This window comes from Triticum aestivum, chromosome 3A (assembly GCF_018294505.1).
Source record: "Triticum aestivum cultivar Chinese Spring chromosome 3A, IWGSC CS RefSeq v2.1, whole genome shotgun sequence".
NCBI lineage: Eukaryota > Viridiplantae > Streptophyta > Magnoliopsida > Poales > Poaceae > Triticum > Triticum aestivum.
In genome coordinates, this window is record NC_057800.1 from 657561442 (window position 1) to 657575479 (window position 14038).

A 14038-nucleotide genomic window follows, 5' to 3' on the forward strand; every position below is an offset into this window, starting at 1 on the left:
GCCCGACTTGTTGTTTGGGCTGCATTTCTAGGCCCAGGCCCGGCCCGGCCCGAAAATTTCGGGCCGGGTCATTACGGGCCGACCGGGCCGGGTTTCCCATGGCCAGGTATAGTGGCCACACAGGACCTCTGGATTTGGCACTCCTTGTTTGGTATGCCAGGAACTCACAATGACATCAACGTGCTGCAGTGCTCCCTGTCTTTGCCAAGCTTGTTGAAGGTCATTCTCCGCCGGTGAACTTCAAGGTCAATGGGCGGCACTACAACAAGGAGTACTACCTAGCTGATGGCATCTATCCAAGATGGTCTACATTTGTGAAGACTATCTCAAACGTTGTGCCAGGAGGCAAGAAGTCCCACTTTGCGAAGGTTCAAGAGGCTTGCAGGAAGGATGTCGAGGGGGGCATTTGGTGTGCTCCAATCCCGATTTGTTGTTGTCCGGTACCCTGCTCAGACCTGGTCGAAAGATCAAATGTGGGAGATCATGACTTGCTGCGCCATCTTGCACAACACGATCATTGAGAGCGAGTAGGAAGAGCCAGTGTTTGACATTGAACCATATTACAGGCAGGGTCCTCTTGCACAAGTTGATCATCAGCTACCGGAAACCTGGACTGCCTTCCTCATTATGTGTCAGGAGATCCGAGACCCACAGGTGCATCAACAACTGCAGCAGGATCTGGTGGAGCACCTATGGAGGCTCAAGGGCAACGCCTAACTCGACCTGTGATGAAATATGAGTTTTTGTTGTTGAACTATATAATTTGTATTGAACTATTTGTTGTTGAATTATTTGTTTAACTATTTGATTTCTATTGATTTTCTGTGATGAACTATATGATTAAAAATTTACTTTTATAGTATTTGCGCCGAACCACGACGAATATGAGCCAACTTGCGTTCATATAGGGCCGGTTTGTTGATGCAAATGAGCCGAAAAGCAATCACATTTGCATAAAAAATGGACCGATATCGATGCTTGGGGGTTACCGTGACTGGAAATCCAATCGCCCCAGAGCTGATTTTAGCGCCGCTCGCCTCCAGGCGGTGATTTTTATGCCTCTTGGGAGGGGGAGGGCAACAGTTGGAGATGCTCTTACTACTCTCGCTTTTACCGTTCACATAGCCTGATAGCGGTGTTGAAAGGCCAATCTCAAAAAGAAACAATCAAATTGATAGGATAATTGTTGGAAAAAAACATGAAGTACGTACCAAATTATTCCCCTCGAATACAGGATTTGGTTTGCATGACCAAACCGTGCAGTGGTTAGGAAACGAATTTTCACTCACTCACAAAAAAACACGACTTTTTATAAGTTAGACACACAAAGAGTTACACGTAATTACACGCTCACTAGGATTTTTTCCTTCTAACTAACCAATCCCCCTGATTTTCAAGAGGATGGGCCTCTCCTCCCCATTAATCTTCAATCAAAACTCATGTGTTTGTAAAACTCATGTAACTTTTTGTATGTATAGCATTACTCAACTCTTATTTACTGCCATTGGGGCGTGCGATTTTCTTGGGCAACCAGACGCTCTATATTCTAGGGTTTGCCTCCTTTATATATACCTGTAGATCGACACCAAATACTTCATCCGTTCTAGTATAATATAAAACGTTTTTACACTAGTCTAGTGTAGAACATGTTTTTATATTATTATAGGACGGAGGCAAAGACCCCGTGTAGACCTCCACACAAAACAACCCCCTTGCGACATGTCGAGTGGCGGATCACGTCAACCGACGGTCAACAAGAAGTCCGCCTGGCGGCCCTCAAGCAGCAAGGCCGGCGGTGGCGAAGCACGTCCGGCGCCCAAGAGGGAGTTCGGCAGGCTGAAGAGGAAGGAGGCGCCGGCGGGCCGCGTCTAGGTGCGCGCCACGAAGAGCAAGGGGAGGACGGCGACCGCGAAGGCGGAGGGGTGTGCATGGCTACGGTACACATGGCTATAAAGTTTGAGAGATGGGCAAGAGAAAAGGGGTTGGGTCAGCGCTGGAGTAGCATGGCTACAGTACTAGAGGTGGTGGGCGTGCCGAGGATGTTGCCGCTCTGCGTCGTGCTCGATGTACGAACGATTTTCGGACAACGATCGACTGGGCTGTGCACGAGGCCAACTCCACCGTGCGATCCCAAATGGACGTCTGTTTTGCCGGATTCTGTCCGTTTGGATAGGGATTTGGAGTCGTGTCCGGGTGTCCTGGGATGCGGTGGCCGTGCGCTCAGCGCGCGGACGCATACCGGCCGCATCCTGTCCGCATGCATTTTTCTTTGCAACTCTTTAACTTTTTTTTTTCATTTTTGATACATGACAATACATCATCACATTTTGACTAGTAAAGCAAGGCCAAAGAAAAATAAAAATAATAAGAATACATTTTAGAAAATAGCCAACTTGCATAACTGCCCTCTTGAGTTGGGTTAGGGCATTCCCGATGCACTCATTGTTGATCTGTGGAGGAGGCTCAATTTGGTATCCTCCTTTCTTCTTCAAGCCAGAAGTAGATGTTGCTTCCTCAGACCTAGTCTCGTGTCTAGCCTCTAATCCAGCAACAATTGCACTTGTCTCATTTACAGCCTCTATGCTAGCTAAAAGTGCATTTACAGCCTCCCACAGCTTGCCGAGCTCAAGACCGACCGGATCCGCCCTAAAACCGACCGGCGGGTGCGCAAACCAGGTGGCCATAGTTGGGTAGGTCGGCGCCGACGGGAAGGGGCTGCGCGAGCTCGCGTCCGAACTGCACGCCTGCAATGGCAGCGGCGGCGGCGGCGAGGGGAAGAGTGGAGGGGGTGCGGCCGGAGGGAGGGAGGGGGCCGGATTGAAAAAGGCCCGCCTTGTGCCACCGACGGGCGGGCCAGGGGAGGACATGCGCAGACGACCCGTGCGTCCGCGTGGTGTCCGTTTCACCTCAAAAGCGGCGCAAACTTGGGCCACGGATGAGTCAAAAGTGGACATAAAACGGACAAAAGTCCGTTTTCTCCCGCGCGCTGGACCGCCACTTTTGTCCCTTTTACCCTAAACGGACAAGGCCGGACAAGATAGGGTTGTGCGATGGAGTTGGCCTGATGGCTTGTGCGCAAGCTAGGACGTAGGGATGGGGCGCCGTGCACTGTCTGACGAGCAGTGGCGAACGCAGGAATAATTTCTAGGTGTGGCGGAGTGTATGAACAAAAAAAACCATGTATAATTCAACTATGGAAGTGCTCACTAGAATACTCGATAAATATTACTTGGTATTCAACAAATAAAACCGAAATCAAAACTTAACTATTGGCACTCTAAATACCTCAGCTGATGAAGATTACATGGATGATTGAGTGCCAAAAAAACCATTTATATTACCTAGACCGGCATAAAAATGACCTATAAAACATAAACACCAGAGATAAATCATGAATTAGTAACTAGTAGGATATAATGATAGAAACAACATTATGCAAGTGAAGATAGTTAGAAAGAATACATACCCATAATGAAGATTTACTCTCATTAAGTAGAACGTAGCAATGGCATTCTTCTACCTTCATGTTGAAATTCTTTCTTAATTTCAGCAAGATCAATTCCTTTAAATATCTCTCTCTCGATGTAGCACACCATTAAGTCATCAAGCCAACCATTGGACATCTTGCTGCGCAAATCAGTCTTGATGATCTTCATTGCTGAGAAGGCCCTTTCAACCGATGCCGTTGCCACCGGTAGAAGCAACCCCAACTCAATAAGGCGATAAACCAGAGGGAACATAATATTTCTTTCAAGTTCAAACATTTTCTTGGCTAGGCTTGCAAGATCATAACAAACTCTAAAGTCATCATGTCTTCTCATGTGGTTGATGAACAACTGGAGCTCGGTTTTCATACGCTTACGGTCATCATTGGAGAAATCTGCATCATAGATGTCTGTAAGCTTAGCAACTTTGTCCAAATCAAACTTGGAAAATGAGTCTCTTGGGTCAAGACAAGCAAATCCACATAGCAGTTCTGAAGCCATGTCATTAAAGCGATGATCCAGCTCTGTGGTGATAGCATCTATCGCTGCATAGAAGGTATCAACACGAAAAAAATGTTCTTGAGTAACATTATTTCTCCCTCCTTTTCTTGATCGGCCGAATCTCGGTACAGCTTCATCCATATTTGGAACCGGAATATCATTAACATTACAAAAGATCTTGACATCTTCAAAGAGTGGTTCCCAACCATGGTTCCTCAAGTTGGCCAAGGAAGACCTCACATCTGTAACCAAAGACATGGCTTGAACAATATTCTGATCCTTCCGTTGGAGGAGAAGTGACAACTGATTTGTAATGCGAAGGATTTGCAACATCAACTTCATGATGAACACAAAGCTAAAAGACTCCATTATCTGCACCAAACCTCCTGCCCTAGATGGATTACGCTCATCCTCATGCACAATAGCTAACACTTGTATAACTGCATCCCACATCGATTCTATACGAACTAGTGTTTTATAATGAGAGCCCCATCTTGTATCTCCTGGTCTAGCCAATGATGTTTCTTGGTTTTTCCCTCTTCCTGAGAAAATTTCTCCACTCTCTAACTTAGCCAACAGATTTATGCGTTGCTTATCAAGCAATATATCCTTCCTCTTGCAAGACGAACCAGCGGCGTTCACAATCAAGGCCACATATTCAAAGAAATCCTCAATGGAAGAACAACATCTTGAGACAGCAACAACTACTAGCTGCAATCGGTGGGCGAAACAATGCATATAGAAAGCATATGGGTTTTCATCTCGGACAAGTTTTTGAACACTATTGAATTCTCCCCTCATATTAGATGCTCCATCATACCCTTGCCCTCGTAAATTTGCAATAAGTAGCCCATTCTTACCAAGAACCTCAACCAATGCTTTCTTTAGTGCTTCTGTTGTTGTCTCCTTGACATGCTTGATACCCAAAAATCTTTCAATAACTTCTCCCTTGCTCATATACCTGTAAGGCATAGAAGAAATAATACAATTAGTTAATTAGAAAAAAAGGCGATTACCAGGCAAAAGATGGAACCCATAATAAAGTAACCAATGGCTTACCTCACAACCAAGGCCATTTGTTCTTTTACTGATATATCACGAGATTCATCAATAAGAACCGAAAAAAGATTATCCCCCATCTCTTGTTTTATTGCTCTTCGGACCCCATCTGCACAACTTTTGGCAAGTGCTTTTTGAATTGTTGAAGAAATCATTTGTGCATTTCCTGGGCATAGCTCATCAAACGCAATTCTCACTTCCTCCTTTCTTGCTTTGTACCAATCAAGCATCTCTAGAAAATTACCTTTATTTAAGGAAAGGGCAGATTCATTGTGTCCACGAAATGGTTCACCTTGCAATGCAAGAAAACTTACAATCCCCAAAGATGTTTCCAAACGGGTCTCGTACTTGATTAATGATTCTTTGTTATAGACTGTAACCTTACGCTTCAGACTTGAGCTTTGATTTTTAAAATCTTCATATGCTGTCCTTGATTGATTGTGGATACTCCTGGGGCCACCAACATGAAGAGGAAATGCCTTGTATGCATTCTTCCAAGTACTGTAGCCATCTTTGGTGAAGGTAGTATGACCAAATTTTTCATCCACCGGATCTTGTCTAAAAGGAAAACAATAAAAGCAATAGACTACATTCTTTTCCACGCTATATTCCAACCAAAGATTTTTTTCATACCATGCTTCACAAAAGGCCCTGTCAAAATGATCACGTTCGTACGTATGACCGACCGGTCGAGTTGGACCCTTTGCCACATAAGCCAATCTAACTTCATCTCTAATGTTGGGATGAAAATTATTAATTGGAATACGAAGCCCGGGATCAGGCTGGATGTGGTCAGGATGCAACTCCTCAATGAACTTGCCTTCTCCCCCGTCTCTAGCTATTGGTTCATTCTCAATATAATTTTCGCCTTCATTCTCTTCCTCTTGAACAGATGCTGAAACTTTAATCCGCACATTCTCTTGATGCGCACGCTCTTCTCGTCGTTCAGCGACTACTTCCAAAGTTGGAGCTGAGCTCGAGGTGCTAGTGCCACTGGCTTTGGCAAAAATACTCTTTAAATCTGTATAAGAGAACACAAGAGAAACTAATTGGAGGTTGGAGCAATACCAATAGAATAATTAAATAAATGTTCAAGCAAGTAACCTGAGTACATACATGACACAATTGAAATGATGCGATCAAGGGGAAGAACCGAAGAAGTACAACTAAATTATACCTTTCATTACATACTTAATCCTCTTCTTCGGCGGCGTCATCTGCAAACCCTGCGGACTCGCCAAGTCGCGGCCGCCGCCTTGCTGATCTCGGAGCCTGTCGCCGCCTTCGCGCCCACGGTGTCCGGTGGTTGATTGCCGGCTGCCCGCTGCCATGTGTCCGTGCGGCCGTGCCCTAGCCTCTAAAGCGCCGCCGCGCCACCTCCGTCTTGCGAGAAAGTAGCAACGAACGACTCGTATTCTCGTCTCGTAGAGTCGTAGTCTGCCTAGCAGTGGTGAAAATGTGATCGATCGTCTGTGTCCTTCAGCCCATAGCCCATGGGCACGGCCCGTCATTCAATCGGCAATAACCAAGCCCAATAGGAGGCACGCGCACGCCCACTACCTGAAAAATACGCCAGGCTAATACACTAATATATATACGTATTTGCACGGCAGCTTAGGTATGGCGTTCGCCAAACCACGCCATATAGCTAGCTTCGCCCCTACCGACGAGACGCCATAATCGGTATGGCGTGCAGCAGCCTAGCTTTTTAACACATCAGTGCGAGGTGCATGCAGGGCTTTGCCAGACGATGGAGAGCCAATGACTTGGTCCAAAGGTACGCAGTACCGATTGGACCCGACGTAGCTAACCCATTGATGGCTCGTCCTTGCTAATAGGGATGATTTTGCGTAATAAATCAAAGAGAGTAACGATTTGGTAGCAGTCCTCGCATATGTTAACAATGGGAGCGTCTGCGGGTCTGACAATAGTCGCTAAAATTCAAAAAATTAAAAAATGAATGTGTTCGAACGAAGATGGGAGGGAGATGGACTGGCTTGCCTATATGAGGTACCCAGTGGAGTTGGATAAATCACAACAAAGCTTGTTGGGCAACAAAACGTAGGCAGCAGCAAAACCATGTCTGAGCCACAAAAACCTAATTGGCTTCATCTCGGTTTATCTTGATGTACAATTCAGGAGGGATTGCTTAACAAGAATTGAGAAATCTTCCTTCGAGATTTTTGCATCCTACAGCACAGATTTGAAGAACATCTTGCCCACAAAAATAATAATTGAAACTGCAGAAACTAACTAAATTGTTTTAGGAAAATAACTAGTGATTTCTTGGCACTGTTTTGTTCCAAACAGTAAAAAATAAAAAAATGTTCCGTGCTAGAATTTTTTTTCTACATAATACAGACGCAAGCGGTAATATATGCACGTCTACACTCACCCTATGAACACACATACGCACACCCTACTCCTATGAGCATCTCCGAAATACTGAGCCAGCATATTATTTTAAGATTTTATTAAGTCGCCGTAGGCGTCTTGTAGAACGTCTTTTACCACTAAACGTGCATCGTCGAAAATGCTGAAATAAATCCAGGATAAATGCGAGGACCAAAACTTGAACCTTGGTGGGATAGGAATACCAGGGTCTTTCTAACCATTCATCCATGGGTTGGTTCACGTTACGTGCCAGAATTAATAGCGAAAAGTGTAGTTAAATAAATTCTAGTAGAGAAAATGATGGAGAAGACAGCACAATTTGCTGTAATTTAATTATGTTCTGCACAACAAAAGGTGTTGATGGCCCTTGAGAAGTTGTGCGATGGTTTCATGACGTTTTTTTCTTCAGTTCGGACAAATATCTAAGCGTTGAAAACGGGGGCAGGTCCATGTTCACACTGTCTTGTTCCGATGTACTCTCTTTGATTTTGCATAATAAATCAAAGAGAGTAACGATTTGGCATATATGTTCCTTAACTTGTGCCAAAAAACAGAAATTGAAAGGTAAATTTTAAAGTGGGTTTGTTTAGGGATGTCCCTTGGTTATTGTACATCTGATTGACACAAGCAAACATAAAAAAGAAATATCCACATAAATCTTCGCGTAAAATCAATGATATAGAATTTAGATATGCAATATTTATAACACGTCTAGATATGTTTTAGCAAAACTGAATGTCTTATATGAACCAGCGGTACATGTGCTTGTCTGATTGAGCCGGTCTTTATATGAGTCATGAACTACTCCCTCTGTCAGCGTTTTAATATTAAAAAACTTAATGCACAACGAGCGGGATATGTATATCCATGAGAGCCGTGCTAAGAGCATCTCCAACAGGCGTCGAACGCGGCGCGCGTAAAAAATAGCTTTAGCGCGTGTCCATCGCTTGGTTTGGCGCGCCGCGCATCGACTGCTCCAGCAGCCGTGTTAAAATGCAGCGCGCGCGCGCCGCTCTAGCAGCGCGCAAAAAATGCAGCTCACGTGCTCATTCTACAAACTAGAAATGTAGACATTGGAAAGATAGATTGCATAGATTTTAAACGATACAAAGGTATTTTACATCGGAAACATAGATTGCATAATAATAAAAACGACAAACGATAAAAAACGAGATATATTGCATAAAAAACTACTCTAAGTCGCTATCATCATCACCATTATCATCCTCGGCGGTATCGTCCGAGGTATCTAGCCAGATGTCCAGCCACCGATCATCGTCCGGCGTGAAGAACGACCGCCCACCTGCTGCAACGAGATCGGACTGCGCATTCGCCAACGCCTTCCGCCGACGCCTGTCCAACCACTCCTCGCGGCGCCTTCGTGTGTCCTCCTCGCGGCGCCTTGCCCAGTAGACCTGCTCGTAGGCGACGTCCTCCGGGTGGCGCCGGCGCCACTCCGCCATGACCCGATCGTCCTCCTGGGCGACGAGGAGGCGGCGCTGCCGCTCGGCGTGCTCCGCACGGTCTTGCGCCGTGTTCAGCCGAGGCGGCGGGGCGACGTTGACCGCCTGCTGGAGCGTGTACACATCTTGGAAGTTCATCTGGTCGCGCGGCCGGCCTAGGCGCCACGACGCCGCGTGGTACGCGCGGGCGGCCTCGTGCGCCGTCCCGTAGGTGCCGAGGCCGAGCTGGAAATCGCCGGAGCGTATCTCCGAGTAGTAGCCGCCGTTGGGGCGCAGGCGGACGCCGCGGTAGCCGGACGCTCCTCGGCGGCGCGGCGGCAAGGCGGCGCGTCAGTGGCGGGGTGCTGGAGCGGTGGAGGCGTGGCGGGGCGCTGAAGCGGCGCGTGGCAGAGAGGAAGAGGAAGAGGAGAAGAGGAGGCGTGGAGAAGGCGTGTGGCGCGCGCCGCACTTTATAGGCGCGCCGGAAGCGGTGCGCAAAATATGGCGCGCGAGCTGGCGCCTTTTCGTGCGCGCGCGCAAACGGTTCCCTCGCGCGCGAGTTTCCCGCCGCCGCTGAAGCGCGGCAAAACGCCCCCCGCGTGCTAAAAGCTGGGTTACCGCGCGCGCGTTGTTTGGCGCGGCCGTTGGAGATGCTCTAAAGTAGTATCCGTGGCATGCCTCTACAACCTGATGATATGAGCTCAGACAAACAGTGGAACTCATTTATTTTTTGAATGTAAAAGCATCTCTAAGAGATCTTGTAAAAACGATCAAATCTTTGTTTTTACGGTACTAGTAAGTCTGCACGTGCAACGCACGTCTCAAATACTGAGGGTGATATTTGGAAATAGTTCAGATGCAGAGTAGGAAAGATTTGTTTTCAAAACAATAATCGTGATGTCAAAAAGAACATGTTTCATGTTAAATGGAAGTAGCTTATAGACAATGTAGCTTATCTTACATAATTTACTCCACTGATGTGAGTACACACTATTTTACAGGAATGCTCACTGGATTTGAAAAAAGACAATGTTTATAATAGAAGAAAAAATTGTTACATATCAATCTCAATACAAAACCATGAAGAAAGGCAAGGATACCATCAATAGCATAGTACACCTGAGAACTATCACCCGCTATGCAACCAGTAGATATAAAATATCGAAAAACAGCTAAAAAATAACATTATGCCATCTTTTTTTTGAAGCAGATAAATTCCATGTTGAAGTACCAATAGCTTACTATTGAGTAGGCGTACATCTTAGAGGCCATATTCTTCAACATCCTGTCATAACCCGATGGCCTCTCACACACATCAGATTTTGCAAGTTGCGGTAGCAAAGCCAATAATAATCTGCCGACATCAGTGGCGAACGCAGGAATAATTTCTAGGTGTGGCGGAGTGTATGAACAAAAAAAACCATGTATAATTCAACTATGGAAGTGCTCACTAGAATACTCGATAAATATTACTTGGTGTTCAACAAATAAAACCGAAATCAAAACTTAACTATTGGCACTCTAAATACCTCAGCTGATGAAGATTACATGGATGATTGAGTGCCAAAAAAACCATTTATATTACCTAGACCGGCATAAAAATGACCTATAAAACATAAACACCAGAGATAAATCATGAATTAGTAACTAGTAGGATATAATGATAGAAACAACATTATGCAAGTGAAGATAGTTAGAAAGAATACATACCCATAATGAAGATTTACTCTCATTAGGTAGAACGTGGCAATGGCATTCTTCTACCTTCATGTTGAAATTATTTCTTAATTTCAGCAAGATCAAGTCCTTTAAATATCTCTCTCTCTCGATGTAGCACACCATTAAGTCAGCAAGCCAACCATTGGACATCTTGCTGCGCAAATCAGTCTTGATGATCTTCATTGCTGAGAAGGCCCTTTCAACCGATGCCGTTGCCACCGGTAGAAGCAACCCCAACTCAATAAGGCGATAAACCAGAGGGAACATAATATTTCTTTCAAGTTCAAACATTTTCTTGGCTAGGCTTGCAAGATCATAACAAACTCTAAAGTCATCATGTCTTCTCATGTGGTTGATGAACAACTGGAGCTCGGTTTTCATACGCTTACGGTCATCATTGGAGAAATCTGCATCATAGATGTCTGTAAGCTTAGCAACTTTGTCCAAATCAAACTTGGAAAATGAGTCTCTTGGGTCAAGACAAGCAAATCCACATAGCAGTTCTGAAGCCATGTCATTAAAGCGATGATCCAGCTCTGTGGTGATAGCATCTATCGCTGCATAGAAGGTATCAACATGGAAATAATGTTCTTGAGTAACATTATTTCTCCCTCCTTTTCTTGATCGGCCGAATCTCGGTACAGCTTCATCCATATTTGGAACCGGAATATCATTAACATTACAAAAGATCTTGACATCTTCAAAGAGTGGTTCCCAACCATGGTTCCTCAAGTTGGCCAAGGAAGACCTCACATATGTAACCAAAGACATGGCTTGAACAATATTCTGATCCTTCCGTTGGAGGAGAATTTGTAATGCGAAGGATTTGCAACATCAACTTCATGATGAACACAAAGCTAAAAGACTCCATTATCTGCACCAAACATCCTGCCCTAGATGGATTACGCTCATCCTCGTGCACAATAGCTAACACTTGTATAACTGCATCCCACATCGATTCTATATGAACTAGTGTTTTATAATGAGAGCCCCATCTTGTATCTCCTGGTCTAGCCAATGATGTTTCTTGGTTTTTCCCTCTTCCTAAGAAAATTTCTCCACTCTCTAACTTAGCCAACAGATTTATGCGTTGCTTATCAAGCAATATATCCTTCCTCTTGCAAGACGAACCAGCGGCGTTCACAATCAAGGCCACATATTCAAAGAAATCCTCAATGGAAGAACAACATCTTGAGACAGCAACAACTACTAGGTGCAATTGGTGGGCGAAACAATGCATATAGAAAGCATATGGGTTTTCATCTCAGACAAGTTTTTGAACACTATTGAATTCTCCCCTCATATTAGATGCTCCATCATACCCTTGCCCTCGTAAATTTGCAATAAGTAGCCCATTCTTACCAAGAACCTCAACCAATGCTTTCTTTAGTGCTTCTGTTGTTGTCTCCTTGACATGCTTGATACCCAAAAATCTTTCAATAACTTCTCCCTTGCTCATATACTTGTAAGGCATAGAAGAAATAATACAATTAGTTAATTAGAAAAAAAGGCGATTACCAGGCAAAGGATGGAACACATAATAAAGTAACCAATGGCTTACCTCACAACCAACGCCATTTGTTCTTTTACTGATATATCACGAGATTCATCAATATGAACCGAAAAAAGATTATCCCCCATCTCTTGTTTTATTGCTCTTCGGACCCCATCTGCACAACTTTTGGCAAGTGCTTTTTGAATTGTTGAAGAAATCATTTGTGCATTTCCTGGGCATAGCTCATCAAACGCAATTCTCCCTTCCTCCTTTCTTGCTTTGTACCAATCAAGCATCTCTAGAAAATTACCTTTATTTAAGGAAAGGGCAGATTCATTGTGTCCACAAAATGGTTCACCTTGCAATGCAAGAAAACTTACAATCCCCAAAGATGTTTCCAAATGGGTCTCGTACTTGATTAATGATTCTTTGTTATAGACTGTAACCTTACGCTTCAGACTTGAGCTTTGATTTTTAAAATCTTCATATGCTGTCCTTGATTGATTGTGGATACTCCTGGGGCCACCAACATGAAGAGGAAATGCCTTGTATGCATTCTTCCAAGTACTGTAGCCATCTTTGGTGAAGGTAGTATGACCAAATTTTTCATCCACCGGATCTTGTCTAAAAAGAAAACAATAAAAGCAATAGACTGCATTCTTTTCCACGCTATATTCCAACCAAGGATTTTTTTTCATACCATGCTTCACAAAAGGCCCTTTCAAAATGATCACGTTCGTACGTATGACCGACCGGTCGAGTTGGACCCTTTGCCACATAAGCCAATCTAACTTCATCTCTAATGTTGGGATGAAAATTATTAATTGGAATACGAAGCCCGGGATCAGGCTGGATGTGGTCAGGATGCAACTCCTCAATGAACTTGCCTTCTCCCCCATCTCTAGCTATTGGTTCATTCTCAATATAATTTTCGCCTTCATTCTCTTCCTCTTGAACAGATGCTGAAACTTCAATCCGCACATTCTCTTGATGCGCACGCTCTTCTCGTCGTTCAGCGACTACTTCCAAAGTTGGAGCTGGGCTCGAGGTGCTAGTGCCACTGGCTTTGGCAAAAATACTCTTTAAATCTGTATAAGAGAACACAAGAGAAACTAATTGGAGGTTGGAGCAATACCAATAGAATAATTAAATAAATGTTCAAGCAAGTAACCTGAGTACATACATGACACAATTGAAATGATGCGATCAAGGGGAAGAACCGAAGAAGTACAACTAAATTATACCTTTCATTACATACTTAATCCTCTTCTTCGGCGGCGTCATCTGCAAACCCTGCGGACTCGCCGAGTCGCGGCCGCCGCCTTGCTGATCTCGGAGCCTGTCGCCGCCTTGCCTGTCGCCGCCTTCGCGCCCACGGTGTCCGGTGGTTGATTGCCGGCTGCCCGCTGCCATGCGTCCATGCGGCCGTGCCCTAGCCTCTAAAGCGTCGCCGCGCCGCCTCCGTCTTGCGAGAAAGTAGCAACGAACGACTCGTATTCTCGTCTCGTAGAGTCGTAGTCTGCCTAGCAGTCGTGAAAATGTGATCGATCGTCTGTGTCCTTCAGCCCATAGCCCATGGGCACGGCCCGTCATTCAATCGGCAGTAACCAAGCCCAATAGGAGGCACGCGCACGCCCCACTACCTGAAAAATGCGCCAGGCTAATACACTAATATATATACGTATTTGCACGGCAGCTTAGGTATGGCGTTCGCCAAACCACGCCATATAGCTAGCTTCGCCCCTACTGCCGCCTCTGCCCCCTTCCTCCGGCCTCCCTTCCCCTTTTCGTTGGCGGCCATGGTGACTGGCGACGAGTGGGAGGGGGGTCTTGACTTTCTCGTTTCTAGTACAGTAGTTAGTAGGATGTTCCTTTTTCGGGCTTACAAATCCATGGTGAGTAGGAAACTGTTGATGCAGAACAAAGGCTTCCTCCCAGGTATC

General features: G+C 45.0%; 1 protein-coding gene across 1 annotated transcript; it reads right to left on the reverse strand.

Moving 5' to 3' along the window:
- Positions 1–3488: 3488 nt before the first annotated feature.
- Positions 3489–5696, reverse strand: LOC123057101 (zinc finger MYM-type protein 1-like). Its single transcript, XM_044480244.1, has 2 exons — positions 5679–5696; positions 3489–5603 (listed from the first exon to the last, which is right to left on the reverse strand). Exon 2 carries the CDS (start codon positions 4956–4958, stop codon positions 3489–3491), a length of 1470 nt encoding a protein of 489 aa, XP_044336179.1. The 5' UTR covers positions 4959–5603; positions 5679–5696.
- Positions 5697–14038: the final 8342 nt, after the last annotated feature.